This window comes from Condylostylus longicornis, unplaced genomic scaffold, assembly GCF_029603195.1.
Source record: "Condylostylus longicornis isolate FDR11 unplaced genomic scaffold, ASM2960319v2 ptg000017l, whole genome shotgun sequence".
In the NCBI taxonomy this organism is placed as follows: Eukaryota; Metazoa; Arthropoda; class Insecta; order Diptera; family Dolichopodidae; genus Condylostylus; species Condylostylus longicornis.
In genome coordinates this window covers 853,472-866,185 of record NW_026577986.1, presented here as the reverse complement: position 1 = coordinate 866,185, position 12,714 = coordinate 853,472, and the positions used below count along the sequence as shown (strand labels likewise).

General features: G+C 24.5%; 1 protein-coding gene across 3 annotated transcripts; it reads right to left on the bottom strand.

Annotated features, from left to right (window-relative positions):
- Positions 1–3,086: 3,086 nt before the first annotated feature.
- LOC129606011 (nonsense-mediated mRNA decay factor SMG5) lies at positions 3,087–9,407 on the bottom strand. Of its 3 annotated transcripts, none has more exons than XM_055516059.1 (7): positions 8,859–9,407; positions 8,086–8,209; positions 5,776–7,001; positions 4,140–5,680; positions 3,948–4,080; positions 3,705–3,863; positions 3,087–3,613 (listed from the first exon to the last, which is right to left on the bottom strand). In XM_055516059.1, the coding sequence occupies exons 2-7, from the start codon at positions 8,121–8,123 to the stop codon at positions 3,387–3,389; spliced, it is 3,324 nt and encodes a 1,107-aa protein (XP_055372034.1). In that variant the 5' UTR covers positions 8,124–8,209; positions 8,859–9,407; the 3' UTR covers positions 3,087–3,386. The 3 variants fall into 3 exon arrangements, with proteins under 3 accessions (XP_055372034.1, XP_055372036.1, XP_055372035.1); XM_055516061.1 differs by having other exon boundaries at positions 8,086–8,151; XM_055516060.1 differs by lacking the exon at positions 8,859–9,407 and adding an exon at positions 8,771–8,803.
- Between the last annotated feature and the right edge of the window lie 3,307 nt (positions 9,408–12,714).

The window sequence follows — 12,714 nt, the reverse complement described above, 5'->3', positions numbered from 1 at the left end:
GTTTGAGATACAGATACAAAGTAGTTAAAAATATAATATTTTATGTAGAATAAACGATGCTGAAGTTTGGATTATTGCTCAGAAGTAAAATTTCAAATAATACTTTCTCTTTGTACAAACTGCTATGTCTTATTTGCGTGATTTATGAAAAACAATTCTCATAATTTTTCATTTTGATTTTTGTATTGAGAAAAATGGAAATCTAAGTTTTTATATGAACCTACCCTTTTATTCAAACGCCATAATTTTTATATAAATATTTTATTTCAAACTTAATTTTTAATGATTGCATTCTCACCAGTGAATATTTTAAATAACGGTACACTAAATTTAATTTCTACCAAAGAAGCAAAAAGCTAAGATATATTTTTTTTTAATTTTACAGTTTGTTTAAACTCAGAGATTACACCTTATTCACGTGGAACTCAAAGTACTTTGCGCTCATCCGTGAGACGGTGTTTTAGCAAATAAGTTCGATTCACGACCCAATGTGTTAAAAAAAACTTACATAAATTAAATATGTACACATATATGAAAAAAAATGAATTTTGTATTTAAAATTTGAAAAAACTTACCGTTATTTGTTAATAAAAGAGCAATTAAATGGAATTTTAAATATGGTTTATATGAGGTTTATGCACTCAGTATGCACTTCTATGCAATTTAATTTGAGTTTTTAGGGTTGCGGCTTGCAGTTTTGTCATGTCGGTTATTAAACCGAATAAATCAATACAAAATACATATGTACATGATGATTTCTGATAATTACTTATTTATGTATATGTACATATTTAAATGCATAAATATAACACATACATATATAAGGCATGTGACCGTAAAAGTAATACAAAACTTGATATGAAATAAGTCCTCCCTTCCATTATTCGACTTTATCAACTGGAAAATAGTAAGATATCAGCATTGATTAAAAATTCTTGACATTTAAAAAAAAAAAGCCTTTGCAATTTACCACTATTTTTTTTTTCATTTTAGCCCAAGTCAAGCAAATTTTCTGTTAAACCAATGTAATTGTTTTTCCTAACCGGCAAAGTTTTTATGCAGGTACATTATGTTACTTTCACTTCTTGAAGTTTAAATATTAAAATTAAGACGAAGTAAAAAACTGCTACTAAAATCTACTTTTTGTATCACTATTAATACAACCGCTCTTTTGCTATTCCATTAAATGATTTAAAATGAAATTATAAAATCTTAAATTTTTAGAATTAAAAAAATAAATAAAACTTACAAAATGGTTTTCTGTTACATATTATCTCTTTATTTCAAATAATATTTACTTGTAATACATGTTTATTTATAAAAACGAAAAAAGGAAAATGAAAAAAACATATGAAGACAAGAAATAAAACCTTTGAAAAACTAAAAAACACGTTTATATTCACTATTATTTTTCCAAATAATTTCATGTCTATTACTACTTCTAAAAAAAAATTTAAATTTAAAATGCAAGAAATTATATTCAATAAAATAAGAAGGTTTAAAAGAAATTTTTTAATTACTCAATGCATCAAAATGTTTTTAATTTATGTATATGAATAATATGAAAATATTAAAATTCAAAATTCTATTACATGCATATGCTCAATTTTAATTAATTGTAAAAGAAAATAATTTTTTCAATAAAATAAAAATTAAAAAAAAAAATGTAAAATATTGACAAATAATGACAATTATTTAGAAAATCTAAAATCTGTAATATATTATTCTTGTTGTTTACTTAAATAAAATTTTTTATTTAAACAAACAGAAAATCAAAGCAAATATATAATATTACTGAAAAGATTTTATAACTTTACTGAAAAGAGACCAATTTACATTGAAATTTTAAAAATTAATATATTTTAATTCTAAATTTCTATAATAAAAATTAATTTTCAGTTATAGGTTTATTATTATGAAATATAAAATATTTTTAAGGAATGATTCCTTGAAATAAATTATATTTTTCTATTATAATTGACTTATTTTTAAATTTAAATTTTAAAATAATATTAAATTCACAATAAATCTAATTTCAATCATATAATTGAAGTACAAATATTTTGTTCATAACATTTATATTACAACAAATGCATGTACATATATTTGGAATTTATTATGATATTGGAAAAATGATCTCATATAAAATAATAGCAAAGGATCGAAAAATAAAATGCTTATTTTCATAATAACATCAAACATTAGAAATATGTATCAGTGTATTTGTATTTGTTAAAAAACAACCATAATTGACAGATTCTTTTTAATCTTTTATAAAACTTTCCCTTTTCTTTTATATTAAAAAATCTTAAATCACCTCTATTAAGAAGATTAAAAATGTAAAAATTGATTAAATTTTTAATAGTAATATTTCATTTTTTTAAATTAAATTACCATGACCAATAGTTTTACTACACAATTTAAATGATTCTTATTTGAATATTTTTAGAATTATGAATGTTAAAAGAAAATTATAAAAATATGTAAGAAAATAAATAAAATTTCAAAAAGTCCTTCAATTAAAAAGTAAAAATTATACATTAATAGAAGTAAAATAAACTGAAAATCCTTTTTTTTTTTTGCTACATACTTTTTTTTTTTTAAATTTATATTATTTTGTTCTTTTTTAAATTAAAGTTTTTCTTTTTTAAATTTTTAAATTTCATCTGCAAATGGGCAATCTTTCTTATACTCCATCTCGAAAATATTACTACTATTTTATATGAAATTTATGCTATTTTGATTTTGATGTTAGCGTATTTCATGTTTTGATGCAATTTATTGATTAATTTTATTTATTATTTTTGTTGTAATAGACATGAACTTTGGTTTGATGTTTCATTTCAATTACATTTTGTATATTGTTTTTAAGTTTTTGTAATTTTTGTATTTGTCACATATGTTTTTACTTGGATTTCGAATTTTTTATATATTTGGATGTGATGTTATTTTTCTAACTTTTTATATTGATGTTATATATTTTGATAAGTTTTTACTGCCACTCTCAACACATCTTAGATAATGTGGAACCCATTATTATGTTGTTGTAGAGTTGATATTTTTTGTTTGATATTTTTTGTTGGGTATTTGATTGTTGGTCTTTTTTTTTTGAGAATATCCTGGATCATATCATTTAGTTTGTTTCGTATATTCAGAAAAAAAAATGTTTTTTTTTTTTTAAACAAAAATATCGTAAAAACTTGATTTAGTTTACTGTACGGATGATGTTTTGTTGATTCGGTCTAAATTTTATGCTCGCACATTTTATTTTACCCTCAAAAAAATAATTTGAATTGATTTTTGTTTTTTTTTGTTTTGTTTTTAAACATTCATGTTGTTTTGAATTTGATTTAAAAAAATTTCAGCCCAATCTGAATTTTGGTAGTTCATTTATTTTTTAATTTTCCATAAAAATTAGCAATCTGATCATAACGTGCAGGTATAGCGTCTAATATTCCAGTAAAACTGAAATTATTATGTTTTTTCTCATTCAAGTTGTCCCCAGATAACAATGTTATTGCATTAGACTGAAATTCAACATCACCATTAAAATGATTTGTAACCATATAATTGCAAAATTGGGCAATCTTTAAGAAAACTGAAGCTTCACGATCTAAAATATTTGCAAACATTAAAATTTCGTTTCAGATTTTATATAATATAAAAAAAAGTGATTAAATGAAGAAAATAAAAACAAAAATTACTTAATTTTCTTGGCACTTTTATCAATGATAAGGCCAAATTCTCATTATCTCTTTGAGATCTCAAATAACGATTGCCATATTTAAATTCTTTTTCAAGCCAGCGAATAACATTGCGAGCAGATTCCGATCTTTTCTTTAGATCATCTAGCTCACCAAGAACTACAAATAAATTATTAATAAAATATATAATGAAACAGTGAAATTTTGAATCAAATATAATTTATGTTCCAAAATTATCCTTACCAGCATCAGGAATTAAAACGATGAATTTTTTGCATTTTACTAATTCCTTTACGATTCCTGTATATTCAACCAATGCTTTTGAATCGACTACAACAAATGGTGTCAAAACCAAGTTTTTCGGTAACTTGCGAATCTAGAAAAAAAAATTTAAAAAATTTATTATAATTTAACACATTTAATATGGTGATTTACTTTTTCCTCAAGAACTTCGACTTCATTTTTCAACCAAAGTTTACCCATTATTTCGCACTTTTTGTCCATTTCTTCTTTTCCTTGATTTTCGCTTTTTTCTTCATCAGCCCCACTGCTAGATACCTTTTCTTTTTCTTTACTTCTCAAATACCCTTTTTTCAAGCATTTGGCTTCTGTTCCTCTTGATTCTTCAACAGCAGTATCTTTTTCTTCATTACTGGTATACTCTTTTCGCGGTTGACCATTTTTTCTTTCACTGAAACGTCTACTTCTTCCTTCATTTCGGCGGCCGTTTCTAGAATTTCTGCGACGCAGTTCTCTACGTCGCCCGGATTTCTTAGATTCACGTTTCTTCTTAACATTTTCAGTAAAACGCCTGGACTTCACACAAAATTGGTAATTAAATTTTTTGGATTTGCATACATAAAATCCGAAATCAACCATTTTCAAAATTCGAATAAAATTTTCTTCATCTAAATTAATTTTATCACGAATGGTTGCTTCCCAATCTAAAGGTATTTGAACACTGCGGAAAAGATCAAAATTTTTCAATTTTAAGTCTTCTTGCAATGGTATAGCCGTGCGATTGTCAAATAATTCAGAAATATTTTCTCGAAGATTTTCGACTGTAATAAATTCATTTTCAAAAAATATTTTTTGAGTAAAAATATCAATGTTGAAAAAATTAAGCAATTTCATCATTTTATGAATAAATTCAGGATTTGAATGGTAACATCCAAGTAAAATTTCATGATTTATACGTAGCCAATCAAATAAAATTTTCAATGCAGACATTGTGGATTCATTTCGACAAAACTCAATTATTATATTTGGATCAACTTTTGTATATTTATTTTTATATTTCAATTTTTGTGGTGGGGACTCTGATGATAAAGCCGCGTTAGCATTTACCTTTTTTTCATCATTGTTTTCATACTTAAAATCCAAATCTTCATTGAGAGTTAATAAGTTGAAGTTCTCATTCATTTCTTGTGACAAAGTTTCCGGAACTATAATCGGATCTACATCATCATCGTCATCGTCATCATATAATTGAAATTTCATGGTTTCTTTTTTGTCTTTTATATTATTAGGCCCAGATTCAAATTTATTGGGTAGTTTTAAGAGTTCATCATTATTTGTATTTTTTCCACCACTTGTTGATGGTTCGCATATAAACTGATCTTCATCTATTTCACTGAAATCACTTTCAAAATTTGAGCTTAAATCAGAGTCAAAATCGTCATCTTCCGAACTAAAATCTGAATTCATATCAGATTCAGAATCATAACAACTGCTTACATCACTTTCAGCTATTTTTCTGCGACGTCTACGCAATTTCACTCCACGTTTTTTGCTCTTATTTGATTGAGGAGTTTTTAGATCAGAATCTTTTGTTTCATCACTACTTTTGACTCCACCAGCAGGAGTAGCAGTGTTACTAAGTTGTTTGTTATCTTCAGAGTCGTTCGGTAGTTGTTGACTTTCCTTTGTCGAGCGCTGATTTTGACTTCGTCCTTGCTGACCAGAGGAACTTGATCCTGGAAATGTAAAAAAAAAAATGTTTACTCTCCAATTGTTTTCAAATTTACAACATGAACCAAAAAATATATTTAGATAATTAACAAATTCTTACCTCTGGAATATATTTGTTGTACAGTAGTTGCATTGTTTTTTGCTTCAAACCAAGTTCTATATTCAGCACGACTCTTTTTAAAAATAATTTCGTAATTTTTAAATTTTTCGTCGTACATTTCTTTGAACTTGTTATTTTGTTCAGCTTTATGTAAAATTTCCTGCTCTATATTAACAATACAAGCATCCATTAAATCTGAACAAACTGCCACTAGAAACGCATTTAAAGCATAAACTTTTTGTGAATTTATCATTTTCAATTTTGATAAACAGAAAAATAATATCGAAACAATTTTGAACATTGAATCGTCGGTCATTGAAATTGTTTTTGAACATAAGACTTTTTTCAAATCAATTAAAACACAATGACAGAAACTTGTAAATTCTGGAACATCTTTATCAAAAAAGAAAATTTCTATTGCAAAGAAAAATCTTGCATAAAAATCTCTTAAGCTAAAATCAACTTTTTCTGGTTCCATCTGATCCAAATAATTTGAATGATTAGCAAAAAGTTTCAACACATTTGTTTCGCTTAATTCAAATGGTACAGTGCATACCAATGAATATAGATAATGGTATATTGAATCCAAATCATAATTACGACCATAAAATAATGTACCCAACTGATTTTGTGTTATGCCAATAACCGGATTTATTTTAAATGCTTCGTAATAAAATTTCGAAGTATATTCTCTTGTAATTTTAGAGTTTTGATCGATTTTAAAATCAATAAAATAACGATGTAAATCACCAAGTGCTAAGAATGATGAATGTATTGTATCTAGAGCACAACTAACCGAATCAAGGGTTTTATCAACCAATGATCCATTTAATGGTTGGAATTTTCCATGATCTTCATCATCAATTATAGAAAAATCAATCCATAATTTTAAGTCCAAATCAAATATTTCCTCCATTTTTGAAGCAATTTTTTTATAGTTTGATATACCTTCCAATAAAAGTTTTTTAACCTTATCAATATGTTCTGTTTTGATATTATCGCGTGACCAATTTTTTTTAGTTATAGCAATTTGATCATAATATCCTTTCCGCCATAATATTTCACGTGATTTTTTACCAATCGCATCAAAATCCTTAAAAATTAATGTTATACATCGTTGAATAAGAGCAATGCGTTTATCTTCTAAGTCACGATTATATAGCTCAGATAGATTTGTTAATGCTTTTCTTTGATCATCTAAATGTTTTGCGTACGCATATAGCGAACTAAAATAAAAAATAAAAAACACATACGTTACAAGTTATATATAACTACTATAGCAAAAACTATATATAATACCAAATAATCAAAATAATCAATTTTTTTATTTAATTACAGTCGACCTTTCATAATCAGAATAACCATTTTGTAAAAAAATAAGTTCGTGTCGAAGTGAATTCACATTTAGCGAGTTTGTGCTACAGGGGTTTGATTGTAATTTGTTTGATAAAGAAATTGAGATAACAGAAACTTTCTAATATTTTTATAGATGGCACTTTGACGTCACAGAAATTTTTTTTTCCGATAAAGGATGTTTATTTATTTTAAAAGATACGAATTGATTATAAATTATTCGAAATTTTAAAAAGCTCTATTGAGAAGAAAAACATCTGACTTAAATTAAAATTTTTGAAAAATATGTATATATGTATGCATCTGTATACGTGTGAATTTCTTTAAATTTCTAAATATAGAGTATATTTTTTTATTGTATTTTTTTTTTCTATTTTTAAAAAATATTCACAAAAAAATATAAATGAAGAATGGAAAATACACTTGTTTATTAAAATTTATTAAAATTGATGCTCATTCTTCTTGGTTTATACCTTTAAAAAAACAACCGAATCGATAAGCGAATAATTACTAAAACAAAATTTCATGCAATGATTCAATTTCGATTAATCACTATATTAAAAATAATTTGAAATTCAAATTTCAATTAGGTGCCTATGCCTTTATGTATTACTATTGAAGATAACAAGCGATCACAAACATAATGCATATTAATCAACATTAAATACTTATTTATAATCAAAATTAACAAATTTTCGTTAATATTCGTACATGTATCTTTATACATTATCCTATTATTTTTGGCAAAATTTCTACATCTTTGTTTGCATGTTTAACAAAAAAAAACATCGAAAACCAAATTTTAAATCGGCAATAAAACAGCTTTCACTGCCATCTTCATAATTTAATTTTTAGTATTCTTTTGGAATAGCGTTAATGCACATTTATTGTAGATAGTAGTGTAAAACATAATATGTATCTACCTATTATAAATATTATTAAATTTATTTCACTTACCGATATATTTCTTTGAGTTCTTTATCTTTCGAATCCATTTTAAAGATATTTGCAGATTTTCTGTGCCTGCAATTTTTTAAAGATGAAATGAAGAAAATAAGCCACTATTTAAACTTGTTCTCACCTTAAAAATAAAAATAAAAAAATTAAAATTATGAAAATATTAATAAATTTTGTGGTAAATAGACTACTTGATTAAAAATTAAATTCGATAGCCTTTGTAGTTACTACATTAGGTATAATTTCCAAACACTTAAAGCAAAAATTGACAAAGTTAGATTTGTAGGTAAGTAAATATTTGTGAAAATTGAAAATTTTTCATTAAACAGGTAGGTATTTCACCTTTTTTATAAATTATTATTAGTCTGCTAATTTTAATTTTTTTTCTAGAGATTCTATTTTATATACCAAATGGAAATTTTTTGAAAAATTTATAACAAGGGGGAATATAATATTTAATTAGTTAAGGAATGATACCCTTGGCTCTTTTTATGAGGTGTATAAGTTGACTAATTTACTTTATGCTAAAAACGATAGCTAAATATACTACAATTTGTTTTATTGTGTCTATGTGTCTACACGTACTTTTATATTAATCAATACGTGTTTATTTTCAAAGTTCAATAATATCGTTTTTTTTTTGTTTTCAAGATTCACTTTTCAATACGTCTGGATGGGTGATTACCTATTATAGTCAGAGTCCAAGGCCAATAAATGTCTGTTGTGAAAAAAATAAAAGTTAAGCACTTAAAGGAAATATTTCTCTTACTAACCTTTTTTCTTTGCATTAAATAAGCAAATAAACTTCAAATTTCTTTTCTTTCTTCTTAAAAAAAATCGTTTTCTTTACATAGATAATAAAGCAAAAATCAAAAATATGCAAAAAAATTATAAACTTTTGCAAATTTTATTTTTTTTTTTCAATATTTCATTATAATTACTTGAAGAAATATTTAAATCTTTTTATAACTTGAAATATTCAAACTTGATTGTTTTTTTCTCTCTTTTTGGTTTTTTTGCAAACTTTTATTTTCTTTTTTTCCTCATTAGTTTTTTTTTTGTTAAATAATTGACTCTGCTGTTGTCAATTCCGTCAAGACATGAGTTTTTTTGATTTAAGTTCTTTGATAAAATCGGAAATCACTTTAGTTTTTATGCGTTTATCATTTTTAAATTTAAAATTCATCACTTTTCGATTATTTTTAAGTTTTTAAATATTTAAAATTAATAATATTTTAAGTTTTTTATATTTTCCAGTATTTCGATATTGTGAAATTACCTTCCTTTGTAATACTTGAATTTCTTACGTATAAACTTTATAACTTGATGCGAAATGCGAAGAAAATAATCTATTCATCAGTCAGAAATTTCGCGATTTGTAGAAAAAGAGTTGCCATTATAAGAATAAAAATCTATTAAAACTAATTGTGGTAAAGATTTTCATTTTTGATTTTGATCGCTAAAAAGAACGAAAGCATAAAATTATTTTTTGACAACGTCAAAATATAACTTTTTGCAAATGTATGTTAAAGGGAATACGACTTGCCAAAAAAATATATTATAATTTTTAAAATAAAGCATATTTACGATTAATAAAATTTATTAAATTCATATAAATAAAAATATAAAAGAATTTTGAAAAAAAAAAAACAAAAAATATTGTACGTCAAATATAGTTTAATAACTACAATGAATTTCTTTTTAGAAAGTTTGTGAAAAGCTGGACATAATTAATTAAGAAACTGACAGGAATTTAAAGAATCTATCATTCTTTTCTTTTAAACAGTTTCTGTAAAAAAGAAAAATTTTGCATTGAAAATTCATATGATTTTGAGAATTCATTATTTTAACTGAATATGTACAAATTTCTAATGGTACTATTAGAAGAGAATTCTTAAAAGACTATTATAAATTATTAAATTTGAAAATGGAAAAAAAAGGATTCCTTTTTATAAAAAAATTTGAATAAATTGCTGATTTAATTTGTTTTTATTTCCAAAAAAACAACAATTAATTACATAATTCAACACAAAAACTCAAAATACTTCATATTTTTTTCACTCAATACAAAAAGAAAAAAAATTTTAAATGGAAAAATTTCTTTTGGAGTATTTTAGCAGAACCAAAAAATTACGTGCAGCAGTTTCACAATTTTGTTTTAGAAATATTTTATGTACTGCCAACTGTATGCTTCATATGTACACTAGTTTTAAGTTATTACTGTTATTGACTGGCAATACCAATTATGGACGCCATATATTTTCTCTCAAAAAAATTTAAACCAGCAAATTTAAGTGAGAGCTGCAGAAAAACACGACGTCGAATTTTGAAAATTTTAAAACTGACAAGATGTACTAAAAATTTTTTTTCCATATTATTTTATTTTGATCATACAGTTAAAAAAAGCAATTAAGCCATATATTTCCCCGGATTTTTATAAAAGAGAGGAGTTTTGTAGTCAAAATATAGAATCTAATATTATAGAATTTTTACAAAACATCTTTAACATTTTGTATTTTTCAAAATCTCAAACATTTCCAAATCTTCGACATTCATCTAAAATTTATATACTATTTATATACTATTACATATTACTTTGATTTAAAGCTTATTCATTATAAAGTTTTGATGATTTTTTTTAACAAATGATAGTTATACGCATGTTTATATTTTCGTATAAGCTGGTGTATCAACGTACTGGCGTATAAAACTAAAAAGTTTAACAAGATTTTTATTTTTTTACTAGTGAATATACTACGTAAATAAAAATCAAAAAAACAAGGTAAAAAACGTCAAAACCTTCTTTAGTTTACTTCGGGAACCAGTACGAAAGAAATTGGGCACCCTACTCTAGGGCTTATTTTCCCCTGAATACTAACATTTACGCTTTGGCAGTTCAATGTGAAGCATGCAAATTTATAGGAAATTAAAAGTATTAAAAACTTTAAAAAAGCAGCACCATCGACCATTTCCATATTCAGATGTGTTTAAGTTAGTATTCGTAAAATTCATGAAAACGTACTTGCAAAAGTACGTTTTTCACGTCAACATTATGCTGTTATTTCTCTTGTAAACAGAAAAAAAAGCGCAATTTCCTTGATGAATTGTAACCTGGGATTACCCAGAATTAAAAGAAAATTACTGCCATGAATTTATTTTCATTTACAATGGCAGTACCAATATGCCATTTTGGTGAATGCTTACCTTTACAATAAATATGTCAATTCATTATTTTGACAACTTTTGACGGTTCTTCTGACATTCTTTTTACAACTACCTTCGCAAATTATTCGCACACTATTATAAAATGTTGCACAATTTATTCTATTAACTTATTTATTTCTTTTTTTTATGATTTTTTTGTGGAGTAAAAATAAAGAAATAAATAAAATACAACAAAAAAAAACATTTTCTCTACTCTATACATATTTTTCTTAAAATTTTTTAGTTCAGCTCGGTGTCGGTCTCCTCAGCTCAGTTTATTTTGTAAAATTAAATTGTTATATGTCGGTATTTTTGTGCGGAGAAATTTTCTTATTGCTTTTAATAAAACAAGAAATGATTGAAAAAAATTCCTCAGCATAAAATTTATAAAATTTAAACATTTGTTTTGTATTTAGTTCTTTAAAACTGAAAATGTCTATTTATTGGTGGAAAAATGTAATAAAATAAGTTTTCTTTCTGTGTACAACAATTTTTATTAAATAAAAAAACAAATGGAAACATTTTCATTTTTGTTTTGGTAAATAATGTGATGTTCATGTAAAGAATTTTAAAAGAAGAAAACTTGATTTTTTACAGTGATGATGCTGTTGGAACTTCTTTTTTCTATTTTTCAACTTTTTTTCTTTAATAATTTCAAAAACGAAATAAATTGAGTAAAAATAAGCCAACAATACAAAATAAAGCTAAAATTTAAAATATTGAATTGCGTCTAAAGTGTTGTTTATAAAAGAGAATACCTACAAACATATTATGTGCATATTTGGAGTATTTGGTATTCCGATGAAAAGGTGAATATGAGAATAAGAACTGAAATGAAGATCCTGCAGTTAGTACCTACGTACAAATTATTAAATATTACATTCATCTTACATAATAAATACTAATAATAACTTAAACATTTAAATTGTTAGTATCTTAAATTTTTGGCATTTAAAACGAAGGAACTGAATTGTATTCAAAGATGGTACACCTTTTGTAAACAAGGCGTAAATTAATTGCCGTGGAACTTTGTAAAACGAATGATTTTTCTTCACTTGAAGTTACTTTCATTAATTTGGTTACAATTTTTTCCGCATATAGGCTACATGCGTGTTTAAGTTCTTAAAGACTTACTTAATAATTATACTTACTCGGAAATTTCGGAAGTATATTAAATTCCTGTTGACATAATTTACAGACTTTTGTATTAATTTATGATTTCAATATCGGATTTTTGAAAGCAATCAATAACAAAACTGATATACTTGCTTGTAAAAACTTACCGAAAGTTAATGAAATGTAATAAACATTTGTGAGCAACACATGGAAGCAAATTGAAAATTTCGTGAATAAATATATGTATGTAATTTGTATTTGTAAATAAACTTTAATAAAACTTTAATAAAATAAAAATATTTAAAATCT

Excerpts from the sequence above, each read along its gene's own strand:
- LOC129606011 (XM_055516059.1), bottom strand. The coding sequence starts at position 8,123 with ATGGATTCGAAAGATAAAGAACTCAAAGAAATATATCG. Across the intron at positions 5,681-5,775 it reads ACAACAAATATATTCCAGAG|GATCAAGTTCCTCTGGTCAG; the intron begins GTAAGAATTTGT and ends TTACATTTCCAG. Across the intron at positions 3,614-3,704 it reads AAAAGTGCCAAGAAAATTAA|ATCGTGAAGCTTCAGTTTTC; the intron begins GTAATTTTTGTT and ends CAAATATTTTAG.